The 21,736-nt window shown below is 38.1% G+C and overlaps 1 protein-coding gene across 1 annotated transcript in view; it reads left to right on the top strand.

The window, feature by feature from the left end:
• PLXNC1 (plexin C1) overlaps positions 1-21,736 on the top strand; it is a 483,607-nt gene that overhangs the window by 366,984 nt on the left and 94,887 nt on the right. The window contains exons 23-24 of the mRNA XM_053716896.1: positions 17,767-17,870; positions 21,427-21,481. Of these exons, the coding sequence (XP_053572871.1) occupies positions 17,767-17,870; positions 21,427-21,481 (159 nt within the window). The remainder of the gene's footprint in view (positions 1-17,766; positions 17,871-21,426; positions 21,482-21,736) is intronic.

Below are 21,736 nucleotides of genomic sequence, written 5' to 3'. Positions count from 1 at the left end.
GAGGCTGATCTCTACCCTAAAGCTAAAATTAACCCTGCAAGCTCCCTACAACCTACCTAATTAACCCCTTCACTGCTGGGCATAATTTACGTGTGGTGCGCAGCAGCATTTAGCGGCCTTCTAATTACCAAAAAGCAATGCCAAAGCCATATAAGTCTGCTATTTCTGAACAAAGGGGATCCCAAAGAAGCTTTTACAACAATTTGTGCCATAATAGCACAAGCTGTTTGTAAATAATTTCAGTGAGAAACCTAAAATTGTGAAAAATGTAAAGTTTTTTTTTTATTTGCTCGCATTTGGCGGTGAAATGGTGGCATAAAATATACCAAAATGTGCCTAGATCAATACTTTGGGTTGTCTTCTAACAAAAAATATATACATGTCAAGGGATATTCAGGTATTCCTGACAGATATCAGGGTTCCAATGTAACTAGCGCTAATTTTGAAAAAAAGTGGTTTGGAAATAGCGAAGTGCTACTTGTATTTATGGCCCTATAACTTGCAAAAAAAGCTAAGAACATGTAAACATTGGGTATTTCTAGGACAAAATTTAGAAACTATTTAGCATGGGTGTTTTTTGGTGATTGTAGATGTGTAACAGATTTTGGGGGTCAAAGTTAGAAAAAGTGTGTTTTTTTCCATTTTTTCCTCATATTTTATTATTTTTTTGTAGTAAATTATAAGACATGATGAAAATAATGGTATCTTTAGAAAGTCCATTTAATGGCGAGAAAAACGGTATATAATATGTGTGGGTACAGTAAATGAGTAAGAGGAAAATTACAGCTAAACACAAACACAGCAGAAATGTAAAAATAGCCATTGTCATTAAGGGTAAGAAAATTGAAAAATGGTCCGGTCATTAAGGGGTTAAAGCCAAGTGATATATGTGCAGTATACTCACTCCATAAAATCTGTAATATCAGCAAATCTGAAGAGGAGCCTCTTGGGGTGTATATTTCAACCAAACTGAGGGAAAATTAAAACTCCAATAAAGATAAAGTAAGCCACCAGGTATTTAAACAATTAGTAACTTACTCCATTAAAATCCGAATTCCAGCGATGTCACAGCAGATAGAAAACAGCCAAAAAAATACTGAGTGTTGATTAAAAGAGAACAAAGCTTTTAATATTTAGCTCAGCTCAACGAGTTTCAATGTTTTAGCCAGAGAAGTCCTAAAATAAAACAAAATTGTACTATGCCGCTTATATACATGTGATATAAATAAATATTGGTATAGCGGAATTATCTGGTTAAAAGGAACACGGACCAATCACAAAATACACAATCGAATAATGACCAATGAAAAGATATCAGATATTAGTCCTCAATCAAGTAGTTATTTCTAAATAAGTTCCATTTCAGGAACGGAAATGTCACATGATTGTTTGAAACCAATAGGCGGACAATTGAATATGGTGTAGAAGAAATCAAGTGTTGTTATATTGGCCAATCGAACAATTTGTTCATTAACATCATCTTGACAAATTGAGAAGGAAAAAATAGTCCCTTTTCAGGTCTGACCGTGTTGATAATGTAAATTTGTTGATCCAAAGGCGATGAAGATCCACAGTGAATGTCCGACCAATGAGAGCCTCCAGAAAAAACATAATCTTATTCTCATAATTATGCCGATCTGCAATAGTATTACAGAGACAAGTGAACAGTATTTGTGCTTAAATAACAAACGGCTAGATTTAGAGTTTTGCGGCCAAAGGGGTGCGTTAGCTACGTGTGTTTTTTTTCCCCCGCACCTTTTAAATAACGCTGGTATTGAGAGTTCTCTGAAGGGCTGCGTTAGGCTCCAATAAGGGAGCGTACAGGCATATTTACCGCCACTTCAACTGTCAATACCAGCGTTGCTTACGGCAGCAGCTAGCTGGAAAAACGTGCTCATGCACGATTCCCCCATAGGAAACAATGGGGCAGTTTGGGCTGAAAAAAACCCTAACACCTGCAAAAAAGCAGCGTTCAGCTCCTAACGCAGCCCCATTGTTTCCTATGGGGAAACTAAGTCTGCACTTAACACTCTAACATGTACCCTGAGTCTAAACACCCCTAACCTTACACTTATTAACCCCTAATCTGCCGCCCCCACTATCGCTGACCCCTGCATTATATTATTAACCCCTAATCTGCCGCTCCGGACACCGCCGCAACCTATATTATACCTATGTACCCCTAATCTGCTGCCCACAACATCGCCGACCCCTATATTATATATATTAACCCCTAATCTGCTGCCCCAACGTCGCCGCTACCTTACCTACACTTATTAACCCCTAATCTGCCGACCGGACCTCGCAGCCACTATAATAAAGTTATTAACCGCTAAACCGCCGCACTCCCGCCTCGCAAACCCTATAATAAATAGTACCCCTAATCTGCCAACCGGACCTCGCCGCTACTCTAATAAATGTATTAACCCCAAAAGCTAAGTCTAACCCTAACCCTAACACCCCCCTAAGTTAAATATAATTTTATTCTAACGAAATAAATTATTTCTTATTAAAAAAAATAATCCTATTTAAAGCTAAATACTTACTTGTAACATAAACCCTAATATAGCTACAATATAAATAATAATTACATTGTAGCTATTTTAGGATTTAGATTTATTTTACAGGCAACTTTGTATTTATTTTAGCTAGGTACAATAGCTATTAAATAGTTATTTACTATTTAATAGCTACCTAGTTAAAATAATTACAAAATTACCTGTAAAATAAATCCTAACCTAAGTTACAAATAAACCTAACACTACACTATCAATAAATTAATTAACTAAACTACCTACAATTACCTACAATTACCTACAATTAAATCAACTAAACTAAATTACAAAAAAAACAAACACTAAATTACAAAATAAAAAAAATTACAAGAATTTTAAACTAATTACACCTACTCTAAGCCCCCTAAAAAATAACAAAGCCCCCCAAAATAAAAAAATGCCCTACCCTATTCTAAAATAAAAAGTTAACAGCTCTATTACCTTATCAGCCCTTAAAAGGGCTTTTTGCGGGGCATGCCCCAAAGAAATCAGCTCTTTTGCCTGTAAAAAAAACATACAATACCCCCCCAACATTACAACCCACCACCCACCTGATCGGAACAGCCAATAGAATGCAAGCTCAATCTGATTGGCTGATTGGATTAGCCAATCCGATTGAACTTGAATCTGATTGGCTGATTCAATCAGCCAATCAGATTTTTCCTACCTTAATTCCGATTGGCTGATAGAATCCTATCAGCCAATCGGAATTCGAGGGACGCCATCTTGGATGACATAATTTAAAGGAACCTTCATTCAGTGTTAGGACGGCGGAAGAAGAGGATGGATCCGCGCCGGCTGCTTCAAGATGGACCCGCTCCGCTCCGGATGGAAGAAGATAGAAGATGCCGCCTGGATGAAAACTTCGGACCCTCTGGAGGACTTTTTCTGGCCGGATAGGATGAAGACTTTGGATCATCTTCTGGACGGATCGGATGGTAGGAAGGTAGGAAGATCTTCAGGGGCTTAGTGTTAGGTTTTTTAAGGGGGGTTTGGGTGGGTTAGATTAGGGGTATGTGGGTGGTGGGTTGTAATGTTGGGGGGGTATTTTATGTTTTTTTACAGGCAAAAGAGCTGATTTCTTTGGGGCATGCCCCGCAAAAAGCCCTTTTAAGGGCTGGTAAGGTAATAGAGCTGTTAACTTTTTATTTTAGAATAGAGTAGGGCATTTTTTTATTTTGGGGGGCTTTTTTTTTTAGGGCACTTACAGTAGGTGTAATTAGTTTAAAATTCTTGTAATCTTTTTTTTTGTAATTTAGTGTTTTGTTTTTTTTGTAATTTAGTTTAGTTGATTTAATTGTAGGTAATTGTAGGTAGTTTAGTTAATTAATTTATTGATAGTGTAGTGTTAGGTTTAATTGTAACTTAGGTTAGGATTTATTTTACAGGTCATTTTGTAATTATTTTAACTAGGTAGCTATTAAATAGTAAATAACTATTTAATAGCTATTGTACCTAGTTAAAATAAATACAAAGTTGCCTGTAAAATAAATCTAAATCCTAAAATAGCTACAATGTAATTATTATTTATATTGTATCTATATTAGGGTTTATTTTACAGGTAAGTATTTAGTTTTAAATAGGAATACTTTAGTTAATAAGAAATTATTTATTTTGTTAGAATAAAATTATATTTAACTTAGGGGGGTGTTAGGGTTAGACTTAGCTTTAGGGGTTAATACATTTATTAGAGTAGCGGCGAGGTCCGGTCGGCAGATTAGGGGTTAATACTTGAAGTTAGGTGTCGCAGATGTTAGGGAGGGCAGATAAGGGGTTAATACTATTTATTATAGGGTTAGCGAGGCGGGAGTGAGGCGGTTTAGGGGTTAATACATTTATTATAGTGGCGGCAAGATCCGGTCAGCAGATTAGGGGTTAATAAGTGCAGGTAAGGTAGCGGCGACGTTGGGGGGGCAAATTAGGGGTTAATAAATATTATGTAGGTGTCGGCGATGTTAGGGGCAGCAGATTAGGGGTTCATAGGGATAATGTAGGTGGCAGCGGTGTGCGGTCGGCAGATTAGGGGTTAAAAAAAATTATTAGAGTGGCAGCGATGTGGGGGGACCTCGGTTTAGGGGTACATAGGTAGTTTATAGGTGTTAGTGTACTTTAGAGCACAGTAGTTAAGAGCTTTATAAATCTGCGTTAGCCCAGAAAGCTCCTGACTTTTTTCTGTGGCTGGAGTCTTGTCGGTAGAGGGTGTACCGCTCACTTCAGCCAAGACTCTCAATACCGGCGTTAGGAAGATCCCATTGAAAAGATAGGATACGCAATTGGCGTAAGGGGATCTGCGGTATGGAAAAGTTGCGGCTGGAAAGTGAGCGTTAGACCCTTTCCTGACTGACTCTAAATACCAGCGGGCGGTAAAAAGCAGCGTTAGGACCCCTTAACGCTGGTTTTGACAGCTAACGCAGAACTCTAAATCTAGGCGAAACTCTTAACAATAATTCTGTACAGTATAGTAATAAACTTTAAATTCTGACAGCATATTTTAGTAGCAATTATTGCGTGATTTGCTAACATATTATTTTAAGAGTATCAACCTCATAACAACAATAATGTTGCATAACAGACATCAAATTTCACTAGCGTATCCAAATGCTAATTGTAATGTGATTTACAATATTACAGTGCAACTAAAAATAATAAACTATGACAGTATCTCTGAGAGATATATTTTATGTTTAAACCTAACACCCTAACATAAACCCCAAGTCTAAACACCCCATATCTGCTGCCCCCGACATCGCTGACACCTACATTACACTTATTAACCCCTAATCTGCCACCCCCAATGTCGCCGCCACCTACATAAATGTATTAACCACTAATATTCCGCCCCCAACGTCGTTGCCACCAACCTACACTTATTAACCCCTAATCTGCCGCCCCCAAAGTCGCCGCAACCTACATTACTGTTATTAACCACTAGACTGCTGCCCCCAAAATCGCCGACACCTAACTACACTTATTAACCCCTAATCTGCTGCCCCAATGTAACCACCACTATACTAAAGTTATCAACCCCTAAACCTAACCCTAAGTCTAACCTTAAGCCTAACCCTAACACCCACTAACTTTAACATAATTAAAATAATTCCAAAATCAAAATTACAATTAATTATTAATTACAATTATTTAAATTATATTTAAGTTAGGGGGAGTTAGGGTTAGGGTTAGACTTAGGTTTAGGGGTTAATAAATTTAATATAGTGGCGGTGGTGTAGGGGGGCAAATTAGGGGTTAATAAATATAATGTAGGTGGCAACGGTGTGTAGGGGGGGCAGCTTAGGGGTTAATAAATATAATGTAAGCGGTGGCGGTGTAGGGGGCGGCAGATTAGGGGTTAATAAGTATAATGTAGGTGGCGGTGGGCTCCGGGAGCGGTGGTTTAGGGGTTAATAAGTTTATTTAGTTGCAGCGGGGTCCGGGAGCGGCAGGATAGGGGTTATTACGTTTTATTTAGGTGGCGGCGGTGTCGGGCGGCAGATTAGGGGTTAATAAGTATAATGTAGGTTGCGGCGGTGTAGGGGGGGCAGATTAGGAGTGTTTAGACTCGGGGTACATGTTAGGGTGTTAGGTGTAAACATTCCCATAGGAATCAATGGGATTTTGGGCAGCAGCGAACATAAACTTTCACTGCTTTCCGACTCCCATTGATTCCTATGGCATCCGCCTCCTCCAGGGCGGCGGATTAAAAACCAGGTTTGCTGGGCCGGAAAAGTGCCCAGAGCGTACCTGGTGGATATTTGATAACTTCCAAAAGTAGTCAGATTGTGCTGAACTTGCGTTCGGAACATCTGTAGTGACGTAAGCATCGATCTGTGTCAGACTGAGTCGGGAGGATCATAAGTTACATCACCAAATTCTACTTTTGCCGGTTTGTAGGGTTTGATAACTAAGGCGAATCAGGCTTGCCACAAATACGCGGCGGAATTCCAGCGTATTTGCGGTTGACGGCTTGATAAATACATGTCAGAGTGTCTTGTGATATGGTCTGAGGTGGAAAGCTTTCCTTTTTTCTTTGATGGAACTGTTTCCCAGCCTTTTGTTTTCATTGCTGTTGATCTGGTTTCTGAGGTATCCGTGGCCGAGGAGTTGGAGGGAAGTACTGGGGAATCCAGACCTAATAGATCACAGAACTCCGTTATTTTGGAGGATTTGGTGCATAAAATTCTTCTGTTGTCGTGAATGACTAGAAGGTGAATAGGGAAGCCCCAGCTATATGGTATTTTTTTGATTCTTAACAGAATTGTGAGGGGGGAGACTTCCTTTCTCCGTTGAAGAGTTCTGGGGGCTAAGTCTGCATAAAATTGGAGTACTGATCCTCTGAAATTTGATAGGTTGAGATTTTCTAGAGGCCGTCATTAGTTCTTCTTTTTCCATACATCTTTTGAATTTGATGATAATGTCACGAGGTGGTGCTTTATCTGAAGGTCTTGGTCTTAATGCCCGGTGGGCTCTATCCCATTTAAATTCGGCTGCTGCTGGATCTCCTGTCATATGGGGGGAAAGTGCTGGAAGATAGGTTGGGGGTCCTTTGGTAAAGCTCTGGCATTATTAACATAAATGTTAATGTTTTTTTACTAGCTTTTTTATTTTTTTTTATATAAAAATGCATGTGTGTATTGTGTATGTAGAGTATTATTTGCATGGTGTGGTGTATTGTGTAGTGTGAATACTGTTTGTGTTGTGTAGTGGTGTATTCAAATATATAGAATGTTTCATATTGGCTTTATACCCAAGCCCATCTGGGGTTACCTGCCTAGTCACTGGATGTAAACCCAGCCTTCTGTGAGTGCCTGGGGGCATGCACAGTGCTGTGAATTTTGCCATTGGATTGGGATTTGTACACACTCCAGTATGAGAGTAGAGTCCACAAGCATATATACATATGCTACAGAAAACTACTGTATGTACTCATACCCTTCTAGGTTCCATACAGACAAAAATCCTGAACTACAAATCCCCCAAGCCTTTGCTGTGATTTTATTACAAGTATGTATACACTTATCCCCCCCCCACACACACACAATTCTATTATGCATGCTTGGAATATATAAAAATAAATTACTTTAAACCTTTATTTCTTAGCAACTATTTCTTATTTTTATCAACTAAAAACGCACCTACAAAACAATAAAATCTATCTGCATACCTGCTGTTTTGTGTTGCATTTTTGGCTAATTTTAGTGTTAAGATAAAGGAAACATACTTTTTTTTCAATACAATAGCTACAAAAGTTTTCAAGCAATTTACTTAAAAACCAAATCACTGAGAGTGCCTACAAAACTAAAATTTCAAGAACCTGAAAACATCATATAGCATTGAACTGTCTTGAGAACTTTAAAGGGCTACTAAACCCAATATTTTTCTGTCACGATTCAGAAACGAAACTACTCTGAATAACAGATTAAAAAAAGTCTTCAAAATAGTTTTGGATCTATTAAGTGTTGAAAAGGAATATTTTACTTAGCTATTAACAAATATAGAGGCCTACTTATCAAGCCGACAACTTACTTGCATTCAACGGCACCAATATGCTTGCCTGACATCACCTAACATCGCGGCCGCAGACCTGAATACTCTCGCCATATTTAACAAAAAATCCGTCAAAAAGCTGCCCACCAAGTACGGGGCTTTTTCACAGCTTTATTTATATCCTGTCACTAAACACCGTCTCTATACTAAACTGTTTAACCCCTATCCTGCTGCTCCCCGACCCCGCCGCAACTAAATAAAGTTATTAACCCCCATCCCGCTGCTCCCGGAGCCCACCGCAACTCTAATAAACTTTTTAACCCCTATCCCGCTGCTCCCCGACATCGCCGCAACTAACTAAATGTATTGACCCCTATCCCTCTGCTTCCGGAGCCCACCGCAACTAAATAAATGTATTAACCCCTATCCCGCTGCTCCCTGAACACCACCACAACTCTAATAAACTTATTAACCCCTATTCCGATGCTCCCAGACCCCGCCACAACTAAATAAATGTATTAACCCCTAAACCTCTGGCCTCCCACATCACTGCCAATTACTAAACCTATTAACCCCTAGACCGCCAGCCCTCCACATCGCCATAAACTAAATTAACCTATTGACCCCTAAACCTAACAATCAGCTAACTTTATATTAAATATTAACTCATTCCTATTTTATAATAAATTAAAACTTACCTTTCGATTTAAATTAAACTATATTAAACTAATAATGAACCTACCCTATTATACTAAAATGACATTAAACTATATTAAACTAATAATTAATCTACCCTAACTGTTATACTAAAATTACAATAAACTACAAATTAAATTAACTATATTACATATTTAACATTTTTTTACATATCTAACCCTACTCAAATAATTGAAATCTACTATTAAAAATTAAAAAGGTACAAAAAACTAACAGCTAAGTTACACAAAATAACAAACACTATGTTACAAAAAAAAAAAAACAATAAGTTACACAAAATAAAAATAAATTATCAAATATTTAAACTAATTACACCTAATCTAAGAGCCCTATAAAAATAAAAAAGGCCCCCAAAATAAAAAAAACCCTAGCCTACAATAAACTACCAATGGCCCTTAAAAGGGCCTTTTGCGGGGCATTGCCCCAAATAAATCAGCTCTTTTACCTGTAAATAAAAATAAAAATACCCCCCAACAGTAAAACCCACCACCCACACAACCAAACCCCCCAAATAAAAACCTAACTAAAAAAATTAAGCTCCCCATTGCCCTGAAAAGGGCATTTGTATGGGCATTGCCCTTAAAAGGGTATTTAGCTCTTTTTCAAAAGCCCAAACCCTAATCTAAAATTAAAACCCACCCAATAAACCCTTAAAAAAGCCTAACGCTAACCCCCGAAGATCGACTTACAGTTTCTGAAGAGCCAACATCCATCCTCAACGAAGCGGCAGAAGTCCTCATCGAAGCCATTAGAAGTCTTCATCCAAGCGGCCGAAGTCTTCATCCAAGCCCGCAGAAGTTTTCATCCAGACGACATCTTATATCTTCATCCATTCGGCGCGGAGCGGCTCCATCTTCAAGACATCCGGCATGGAGCATCCTCTTCTTGCAACGTCTTCTTCCAAATGAAGGTTCCTTTAAATGACGTCATCCAAGATGGCGTCCCTTAGATTCCAATTTGCTGATAGAATTCTATCAGCCAATCAGAATTAAGGTTGAAAAAATCCTACTGGCTGTTTCAATAAGCTAATAGGATTGAGCTTTCATCGTATTGAGCTTGCATTCTATTGGCTGATTCGAATAGCCAATAGAATGCTGATTGGATCAGCCAATAGGATGAAAGCTCAATCCTATTGGCTGATTGCAACAGCCAATAGGAATCTAAAGGACGCCGGATGGATGAAGATAGAAGATGCCGTCTGGATAAAGACTTCTGCCTGGTTGGATGAAGACATCGGCCCGCTTGGATGAAGACTTCTGCCGGCTTTGATGAGGACTTCTGCCGCTTCGTTGAGGATGGATATCGGCTCTTCAGAAACTGTAAGTGGCTCTTCGGGGGTTAGTGTTAGATTTTTTAAGGGTTTATTGGGTGGGTTTTAATTTTAGATTAGGGTTTGGTCTTAGGGAGCCTAGGTTTTTTAGATTATGTTTTTATTTGGAGGGTTTGGTTGTGTGGGTGGTGGGTTTTACTGTTGGGGAAGTATTTGTATTATTATTTTTTTTACAGGTAAAAGAGCTGATTTCTTTGGGGCAATGTCCCGCAAAAGGCCCTTTTAAGGGCCATTGGTTGTTTATTGTAGGCTAGGCTTTTTTTTTTATTTTGGAGGGGCTTTTTTATTTTTATAGGGCTCTTAGATTAGGTGTAATTAGTTTAAATATGTGATTATTTATTTTTTATTTTGTGTAACTTAGTTTTTATTTTTTTGTAACTTAGTGTTTGTTATTTTTTGTAACTTAGTTGTTAGTTTTTTGTAACTTTGTAATTTTTAATTGTAGATTTAAATTATTTGAGTAGGGTTAACTTGTAGTTTAATGTAATTTTAGTATAACTGTTAGGGTAGATTAATTAGTAGTTTAATATAGTTTAATGTAATTTTAGTATAATAGTTAGGGTAGGTTCATTATTAGTTTAATATAGTTTATTGTAATTTTAATATAATAGTTAGGGTAGGTTAATTATTAGTTTAATATAGTTTAATGTAATTTTAGTATAATAGTTAGGGTAGGTTAATTATTAGTTTAATATAGTTTAATGTAATTTTAGTATAATAGTTAGGGTAGGTTTATTATTAGTTTAATATAGTTTAATGTAATTTTAGTATAATAGTTAGGGTAGGTTAATTATTAGTTTAATATAGTTTAATTTAAATCTAAAGGTAAGTTTTAATTTATTATAAGATAGGGATGAGTTAATATTTAATATAAAGTTAGCGGGTTGTTAGGTTTAGGGGTTAATAGGTTAATTTAGTTTATGGCGATGTGGGGGGCTGGCGTTTTAGGGGTTAATAGGTTTAGTAAGTGCTAGTGATGTGGGAGGCCAGGGGTTTAGGGTTTAATAAATTTATTTAGTTGTGGTGGGCTCCGGGAGCGGCGGGATAGCGGTTAATAACATTATGTAGGTGGCGGTGATGTTGGGCGTTAGATTAGGGGTTAATAAATATAATGTAGGTGGCGCCGGTGTCAGGGTGGTAGATTAGGGGTTAATAAGTATAATGTAAGTGGCGGTGGTGTAGGGGGTGCAGATTAGGGGTTAATAAGTATAATGTAGGTGGCGGCGGTGTCAGGGCAGCAGATTAGGGGTTAATAAGTATAATGTAGGTAACGGCGGTGTTGGGGCAGCAGATTAGGGGTTAATAAGTATAATGTAGGTGGCGGCGTTGTAGGGCGCGGCAGATTAGGGGTTAATAAGTATAATGTAGGTGGTGGCGGTGGCGGGCGGCAGCTTAGGGGTTAATAAGTATAATGTAGGTGGCAGCGGTGTCGGGGCGGCAAATTTGGGGTGTTTAGACTCGGGGATTATGTTAGGGTGTTAGGTGTAAACATAACTTTTATTCTCCCATAGGAATCAATGGGGTATCAGGCAGTAGCAAACATAAGCTTTCGCTGCTTTCAGACTCCCATTGATTCCTTTAGCATCCGCGGCCTAAAGGGCGGGTGATTGAAAAGCAGGTACGCTGGGCCGGAATATTGGTGAGCGTACCTGTTAGATATTTGATAACTTGCAAAAGTTGTCAGATAGTGCCGAATTTGTATTCGGAACATCTGCAATGACGTAAGCATCGATCTGTGTCGGACTGAGACCGGCGGATCGTATGTTACGTCACAAATTTCAACTTTTTCCGGTCTGTAGGCTTTGATAAATAAGGGGAATCAAGCTCGCCACAATTACGCTGCGGAATACCAGCGTATTTGCGGTTGACGGCTTGATAAATAGGCCTCATAGTATTACTTAGAAGGTGTTTTTTATTAAGCAGTTGTTGCTTACATATAAAGGTTTAATACAACTTAAAAAATACTGTATTGCAGGATGTGATAGTTGAGAATAGTGGGGATTGTTGCATAATACTGCAGTTGTAGTTAAAGAGGCACTAAACCCAATTTTTTTCTTTAGTGATTCAGGTAGAGCATGTCTTTTTAAGCAACTTTCTCTCTTACTTCTATTATCAAATTTTCTTCGTTCTCTTGCTATCTTTATTTAAAAAGCAAGAATGTTAAGCTTCTGAGCCAGCCCATTTTAGGTTCAGCACCATGGATAGTGTTTCCTTATTGGTGGCTACATTTGGCAAACCAATAAGCAAGCATTACCCAGGTTCAGAACCAAAAATGAGCCGGCTATTAAGCTTTACATTCCTACTTTTTGAATAATGATAGCAAGAGAATGAAGAAAAATTGATAATTGGAGTAAATGAGAAAGTTGCTTAAAATTGCATGTTCTATCTGAATCATTACATTTAAAAAATGGGTTTAGCGCCCATTTAACTACAACTGCAGTATTATGCAGCTATTTTATATATATATGCGCAGCACCATACATACCAATATCTGAAACTACAATCCCCACTATTCTCAGCGATAACATCCTTCAATACAGCATTTTTCAAGTTTTATTAAACCTTTATATTTAAGCAAAAACTGCTTTATAAAAAAACACCTACTAAGCAATACTGTTATCAGATAGATTACGAGTTGTGCGTTCGGGTTTTAACGCTGAAAAAAGGGTAATTTCAGCATTAAAACAGCACCGCAGCCATTACAAGTCTTGTCGGTATAGCAAGCCTTTTAGCCTGTACCGCAACGTCAGTCCTGCACACGTAAAAATTATGTTTTTTCATGGCACTTCCATAGCGCTGCCATTACGCGTTTTGAGGAGAGGCTAAAAAGCTTGCGTTGCAACCTATACCGATACGATCCGTTCTGCAATCTAAAAGCAGTAGTTATGAGTTTTACGCTACAAAACTGTAACATAAAACTCATAATTAAAGTTACAAAGTGCACTAAACACCCATAAACTACCTATTAACCCCTAAACCGAGGCCCTCTCGCATCGCAAATGCTATAAAAAAACCTATTAACCCCTAATCTGGCCCCCACTATCGCCGCAACTAAAAATAATTATTAACCCCTATCTTGCCGCTTCCCGACATTATCACCACTATAATAAAGTTAACCCCTAAACCGCCGCCCTCCCGCATCACAAACACTATTTAAATATTATTAACCCCTAATCTGCCGTCCGCCCACATCGCCCCCACTGTACTAAAGTTATTAAGCCCTACACCGCCACCACTATAATAAACCTTTTAACCCCTAAACCACAAGCCCCCCACTATTAAATATTCTTTTTTTTTTTTTTAAAATGAATTTTTTATTGAGGTATTCAACAGGTGCAATACAATAATATAGTCAAGTACATCAAGGTAGGAACAACAATTTGCCTGGGATTCACATGTAAAGACAATTACAACACTTAATAGCGAGGAGTGTGAAACGGCAAAAATAAAATAGTACAATATAAAGGAAGTACCTCTTTTTTTTTTTAAACAAATATGATTTCCTCGAATAACAGGTGGAGCTATTCATAGACCCCGCAAGGTTAAAGAAACCATGGAAGAGGAATTGTTTTCCTAAGTATATTATAAGTTGCGTTAAATGCAATAGCTGTGAACAAGTTATTAGTAATGCTAATGTTAAACAATCTTGTTATTCCATGAAGGGGAACTATGGACAATTTTATGGTGCACTGCAAGATGAACATATGAAGATAGTAGAAAGGGTGTGGTACAAACTAGAAAAACCGCATAGTGAACCCTCCTGTAGGAGGTATATTGTATGAGACTATGGGGGGGGGAGGTGGGAATTTAAGTAGATTAAAAGAGGTATGACGGAGAGTCGCACATTGCTAAAAAAGGGTGAGATAAACCACTGCATCTTAACTTAGAATAGACAGGTTACAATAAAGCATAGTATTATATCTATGTGGGAAACTAACTGGGCATGGGCGAAGGCTACATTCCGTGTACTGAGACCTAAGAGTCTAATATGGTGCAGATAACGGGGGTATTGCAACTCTAGTATTAAATGAAAGGGCGAGAAATTGTATAGTTAAATACAAGTGCAGGTCCAGCCTGCATCAGAAAACAAGTCATCCTGGAGTAACGGAAATTTGCACATAGTATAGGTAATAGTAGGTAGTATGATTACAGCACTCCGACATATATGTTCAGATATAGTTAATATAGAAGTCACATGTGTTTGCCGTGGTTATACACAATTGTAGAGAGAATGCTGGGAACATGACTAGAACATAAACATAAAGTAAAAAAAAATAAGAACATTACTTATGTACATTAATCTGCATTATGGTGCAGAACTATGTCCGAAACTATGCTATGGAGCTACATAGTTGTAAAATATAGGTATCACACTGCCCTGGCCACTGGCAGCGAGATGTCATGTGCACAAACTTCACCTAAACTCCATGCATATATATAAGATATGTAAAAAAGAAAACCTACAGACATAGAAGGATTATGTGATGAAATATTGAAATTCTATTTATATCATGGTAGGTGCAAGGAAACAATGAGGAGCCTGTAAATACAGAATAATAAACAAAAGGGGGCAGACAATTTTGTGGAGCTTAGAAGTTAAATTGTCAATATTGCACCCTAATATAGTAGTATCTGGGGTGATAATCTAGCCCCATTGAAATATGTACAGAGGTGTGTAGGAAAAGCATTACATTTAATTTCCATTAACTCCCCAGTGGGTGTAGATAAGCTATAAACAATTTAAACATAAAACTGAGCTGTGTAAATTAAATGGAGCTGCCCTGTGCTAGAGAATCCTTCTCATCCCTATTCACTACCAGAGCTTACAGATATCGTTGTCATCACACAGAATAATTTAACTAGTATATAATAAAACAGAGTCCAGCGTGTCAACAGAATACAATGGTATTTAAGATGCATAAAAAAAAACAAACTGCAAAATAGTGTGTCCGTGTCCAGATGCGATAAGTGTAGCAACATAGTCCTGGGGACAATACTGAGGACCAAACAACAGGTTGCTAGGCTGTACTATAAAAAGGCTCTGAGACAATTCTACACATCTGTGATGGCATAGCTAGTGTCACATATTATCTCTCTAGTTTAGTTCAAGCAGCTTATCCAGAAAATAAATGTGGCTCCTTATATGTTGTCTGGTCGGAAGCTAAACTCACAAGTGAGCCAGCTACTTAGCCCACTCCTGCGCTTTTCCAACATCACAAAGTTAAGCCACAAGCTTCTCATTTCAGTTCCTATTTCCAGTCTAACATACACATCCCCAATAATCCGCTCTTTGCAGGGAAGTAATGCTTTTGACAAATTATCCAATTCCACGCTTTTGAAGCAAATTGGAAGTCGTATGCCCGGGTTTCATTGCGCTAGGACAGGTGAAGTTTGCTTTACTAGGCGAAAGCAATATGTCACCTTGTGATGGAGTCAGTGGTTGTTGTTCTGAGGCGTGGAGGGAGGTATATGGAGCAACACGGGCTATATCTAGAATTGCGCTGCTTAGTTTCTGGGACCCGCTATTATGTCCGTGAGCCAGGCCTGAATTGGGAGCTGCAGGAGGGGTTGTACTGGTGCGAGGGAAGATGTCCGCAGCTGCGGTAGTGCTTACTGCCCCATTGGCCGCTGGAATAACAGGATGACCTGGCTCTTTTGATGCATCGCCTGTCCGTTCCTTCATTGCTGTGCTGCAGTCAGGGGGAAAGCACCGGGGCCCCGCAGCGTCACCCCCATCTCGTACACTGAAGGTAGGCTCAGCAAGGTTATGCTGCCGAGATCGACAACCGCCATCTTTTTGAGGAGCAGCGTACAGTTTGTCAGCTAGACTAGCGTGGTGGTCTTCAAGCAGGGACCTCAACTCCTCCAAAAAATAATACAAAGTCATCATAGTGCAGGATAGGTCGGGACCCTTGATAGATAGGAGGTGGACAGCTGCCTGTGAGTGGAGTAGATAGCTAGGGGTCTGCAAGATGGCGGCTCCCTCTCCCAGCTCTATAGTGAATAGCTGTGGTGGCAGGCCGGTGCAGTCTCTCCGGACCCCTAAAGGTTCCTAGAGATACGTTGTCAGTTCTTAGGTCTATTCATATAGGTTCTGGATTTAAGAAGATCACTTTAAAATGTGGAAAGACCTCTAAATTAAGATCTTGGGCCCAGGAGCTGCACCAGAACACGTCCTATCAGCTCTGCAGTTGGCTCCGCCCCCCCACTATTAAAGATTCTAAAGTAAACTATTAACCCCTAAACCAAAAGCCCCCAAAATCGCAATTAACTAAATTAAACTAGTAACCCCTAGACCTAACCATAACCCTAAACCTAACGTAACCCTAACACCCCCTAATATTAAAATGACAATTTCCCTATCTTAAATTAAATTAAAACTTACCTGTCAAATTAAAAGAACTAAATTTAAACTAACAATTAAACTAATATAAATATTAAACTAAAATTTAACTACCAATTAAAAAAAACTAAACTACACAATAAAAAAATCATAGCACTACTATAAAAATTACAAAGTATCTAATTACAAAAAAATAAAAAATACTAAATTACAAAAAATAAACACTAAATGACGAAAAATAACAAATGAAATTATCCACAATAAAAAATAATTATGCCTAATCTAATAGCCCTATAAAAATAAAAAAGCCCACCCAAAAAAAAAAAAAAAAACTAGCCTACAATAAACTACAAATAGGGCCTTTTGTGGGACATTGCCCCAAAGATATCCGCTCTTTACCCTGAAAAACATACAAAGACCCCCCCCAACAGTAAAACCCACCACCCAACCAACCCCCCAAAATAAAAAACCTAATTCGAAAAAAACTAATTTACCCATTGCCCTGGATGCCGCCTGGATGAAGATAGAAGAGGCCACCTGGATGAAGACTTCTCGCCGCCTGTATGAGGACTTCGCCGCCTGGATGAAGATAGAAAAGGTTGTCTGGTTGAAGACTTCTCGCCGCATAGATGAAGATAGAAGAGGCCACCTGGATGAAGACTTCTCGCCGCCTGGATGAAGATCGTTCAAGTGGAACTTCAAAAACTGTAAGTGGATCGTCAGGGGTTAGTGTTAGGGTTTTTTAAGGGTTTTTTGGTTGATTTTTTTTTTAGATTAGGATTTGGGCAGCAAAAGAGCTAAATGCCCTTTTTCAGGGCAATGCCCATCTTAAGGGCAATGGGTAGATTAGTTTTTTTAGATTTTTTTTGTGGGTTTGGGGGGGTGGGGGTTTGTAATGTTAGTGGGTCTTTGTAAAAAATAAATTCAGGTAAAAGAGCTGTTTAACTTAGGGCAATGCCCTACAAAACACCCTTTTAAGGGCTATTGGTAATTTATTCTAGATTAGGTTTTTTATTTTGGGGTGTTTTTTTTTTTTAAATGGGTATTAGAATAGGAATAATTTTTATTATTTTTGATAAATTGTTTGTTATTTTGTGTAATGTATTTTTTTTGTTTTGGAGTGGGTTTTTATTTTTAGATTAGGGCTTGGGCAGAAAAAGAGTTTTATTTCACCAGTAAGTATGTATTTAGTTTAAATAGGAATTATTTAGTACCTCTTAAGAAGTTCAGGTTGATGCCTTTGAAGATAAATGAAACAGGCTGAAAAAGTCAATGAGCTAAAGAAAATTAAATATTTGTTAATAACAAACATAACAAATGCGCGTTTATTTTTTGCTCAGTGTTTCATCATGGTCAGCAATACACGGATCTCCTAGACGTGGATGCTTCCTCTGTTGTCATGGAGGGTGGTATAATAAAGTTAAATACCATTGAACATTACAAGGTAAGATAATGGAAATTACATACAGGTTTATTAATAAAATCAATATTTAAACATACAGTTAAAGGGATATGGTATATGATAATATGGTGGGCTATAAAGATGTATATGTATGTGTGGGTATATATATATATATATATATATATATATATATATATATATATATATATATAGTATTGCAGTATGCAGTGATACCTTTTTTATTGGACTAACATACTGCAAAACTTTGATTTTTGAGCATCTTATCTACTGGACTAACACGGCTACTCCAATCTTCACTATATATATATATATATATATATATATATATATATATATATATATATGCATATATACATTATGTGTATATATATATATATATATATATATGTGTGTGTGTGTGTGTGCAAAAATTAATGAAGAAAAAGTCAGAAGAAAAGAAAATAGACCAGATAAAGAAAAGTATGTCCTACTTACACATAGAAAAATAAATCTATAATTGAAAGATGTAAACCTCAAGGTAATGTGTGTGGTAGTGGCCAATCCCAAGGTGACAGCCTCCCTTCCCAAAAAAAGTATCTCTCAATACATATTAAATATGCAATTAAACACATTTAATTCATAGTAGAAAATTAGAGACAATATACACATAGTTATAAGACTTCTAAAAATGGCAAGTATATAAGAATAGTGTCTATTAAACACATAGAAAAACACCAATGACCATTGGAAACTGATTAAATATTGCCTATCACCTTAAGGCCATATACACAGACTTGTTTCACACTGTTAGTATGATTCCATAAGGTGATTAGTGTCACAGTCTCCAAACCATTATTCAGCTCTAATCCTTAAATCAGTGCTGAAAAAAGGCAAACAAAAGTTCGTAAGTAGCACAAAAACAGTTAAGCAGTTCAAGTGATTATTGCTGTAACGAGAGCAGTTCATGCATATGTAGCCTCAATAAAGCAGGGTATATCAGCGTGTAGTTTAGTGCAAGCGAAGTGGGTTAAAGTTTGTAGTTCATATAACAGCATTAAGGACAACACGTCAGTGAAATACTTCCGTCAATGAGATATACTGTGTCAGGTCGAATGTACATACATCCCCCGTCTCTGCGGGTACTACCTACTGAGGGCCGTGCCCTCGCCCAAGGGACCCTTGACCATGGGGTGCAAGTAAACAGCAGTTGAATTTCTCACCAATCTTCACAGCGGATCCACACCGCTGCAGTGTCACTTTCTCCGTGTGTCCAATTTGTTTGCCAAGACCCTTCTCCTCAGTAACATACCTCGCTTCAGTTGTATATAATATGGTAACAAAAAATACCACCTTTACAATAGTGTCTGACTAGACAGGAAGTTACTGCACAAGGAACTTTTGAATCAGCTTAAATTCCCGGGAGGAAGAACCACCAATGAGAAGTTACGTTTGAGAAAGCCACATAGAATTCTCCCAGCTGCGAAACACGTGTTGTGTATCTGCACTGTTTGTTCAACAAGCTCGGTTAGGCCGACCGAGCTATTCCAGCACACCTCTGACCTTTAAAGGATCACAGTCTCGCATTGTACACATGAAGCCTGCAGGAGGATACAACTGAAGCGAGGTATGTTACTGACAAAAACGGTCTTGACAAACAAATTGGACACATGGAGAAAGTGACACTGCAGCGGTGTGGATCTGCGGTGAAGATTGGTGAGAAATTCAACTGCTGTTAACTTGCACCCCATGGTCAAGGGTCCCTTGAGCGAGGGCACGGCCCTCAGTAGGTAGTACCCGCAGAGACGGGGTTGTATGTACATTCGACCTGACACAGTATATCTCATTGACGGAAGTATTTCACTGACGTGTTGTCCTTAATGCTGTTATATGAACTGCAAAGTTTTACCCGCTTCGCTTGCACTAAACTACACACTGACATACCCTGCTTCATTGAGGCTACATATGCATGAACTGCTCTTGTTACAGCAATAATCACTTGAACTGCTTTTGTGCTACTTACGACCGTTTGCTTGCCTTTTTTCAGCACTGACTTAAAGGGACATAATACTCATATGCTAAATCACTTGAAACTGATGCAGTATTACTCTAAAAAGCTTACAGGAAAATATCACCTGAGCATCTCTATGTAAAAAAGGAAGATATTTTACCTCATAATCTCCTCAGCTCAGCAGAGTAAGTTCTGTGTAAAAAGTTATACTCAACTGCTCCCAGCTGCAGGTAAAAAAATTAAAAAAAATGAAGAAATGAACAGCAGCCAATCAGCATCAGCAGTGCTGAGGTCATGAACTCTTACTGTGATCTCATGAGATTTGACTTAACTCTCATGAGATTTCATAGTAAGCTTCCTTTACCTGATTGGTGAAATAATATGAGAGTGCACGATGCTAGTCCCTTCAGATGTCCCAGGACAAACACACTAAAATGCTGCTTAGAAATCCTTTACAATGGGAGGTGGATACTGAGGAACTTTTGAGGTAAAATATCTTTCTTTTTTACATAGAGATGTTCAGGTGATATTTTCTAGTCAGCTTTTTACAGCTATGCTGCATCACTTTCAAGTGTTTCAACATTTGGGTATTATGGCCCTTTAAGCATTATAGCTGAATAATGGTTTGGAGACTGTGACACTAATCACCTTATGGAATCATACTGACAGTGTGAAACAAGTCTGTGTATATAGATCTTTAATGACCTTAAGGACACTGAGCTCCTATAGGTGATATTTAATCAGTATCCAATGGCCATTGGTGTTTTTGTATGTGTCTAATAGACACTATTATTATATACTTGACACTTTTAGAAGTCTTATAACTATGTGTATATTGTCTTTAATTTTCTACTATGAATTGAGGGCCCGTGTTTCTGGTGAGTCTTCAGACTCGCAAGAAACAGCAGTTATGAAGCAGCGGTTATGAAGCAGCGTACTCGATCGGGTTCATTGACCCCTCCATGCTGGCAGCCGATTGGCTGCAAGTCTGCAGGGGGCGGCGTTGCACCAGCAGCTCTTGTGAGCTGCTGGTGCAATGCTGAATACGTAGAGTGTATTGCTCTCTGCATTCAGAGAGGTCTTGCGGACCTGATCCGCACTGTCGGATCAGGTCAGCAAGACCTTTGATAAATTGGCCTCTTAATATGTATTGAGAGATACTTTTTTTGGGAAGGGAGCCTGTCACCTTGGTATTGGCTACATACATACCCATATATAAATACTCAACACGCATACAGTATATATACACCTTTGAGCCCTTCCTAGTCCAACAACTTGTCATCTACCATATCCGTTTATATCACTGGTAAAACATTTATTTTATATATAAAGTAAAGCCAGATCTTTAAGCTGCCCCTAACTTTGTTCTGAAACTGATTTCATAGCCTCACCATTGACATCTCTCACCTTTTACTTAACCACAATAGTGGTTTTGTGATTTATTTTTAAACTTCCAGTCAATAGGGTTTCTTAGAAAATGTTACATCTACATGACATTTGTAATAGATTTCAAGTTAAATTTTAATATATATCACTAATTATGAAACACATGTTGATAGTTACATTTTTATTGAATATTTTTTTCTCCAGATTGAGAATGGAACCACTATCAATGTCATAGCAAAGAAAAATTGTGATACACCAGGTAAAACCCTGAATTATTTTGCACTTACAATGTGTGATAGATTCGTTGTATTTGACAATGATTCAGATGTGCGAGAATAAAACTATACAAATAACAAAATACTGTATAATGTTTTAGCTCTGATTGGTCAAGCAATGAATGCAAAAAACATAAGCAGTAATGGGTTTGACTACGAATATTTGCTTTTAAAAATTTTTTTTTACTGCAGATGTTTTGCATTGCTAAGCTTAAAGGAACATGTTCAGTGCTATTTTG

This window comes from Bombina bombina, chromosome 6, assembly GCF_027579735.1.
Source record: "Bombina bombina isolate aBomBom1 chromosome 6, aBomBom1.pri, whole genome shotgun sequence".
In the NCBI taxonomy this organism is placed as follows: Eukaryota; Metazoa; Chordata; class Amphibia; order Anura; family Bombinatoridae; genus Bombina; species Bombina bombina.
Note: the sequence above shows the minus strand (reverse complement) of the source record. Positions and strands in the feature narration are given on the sequence as shown.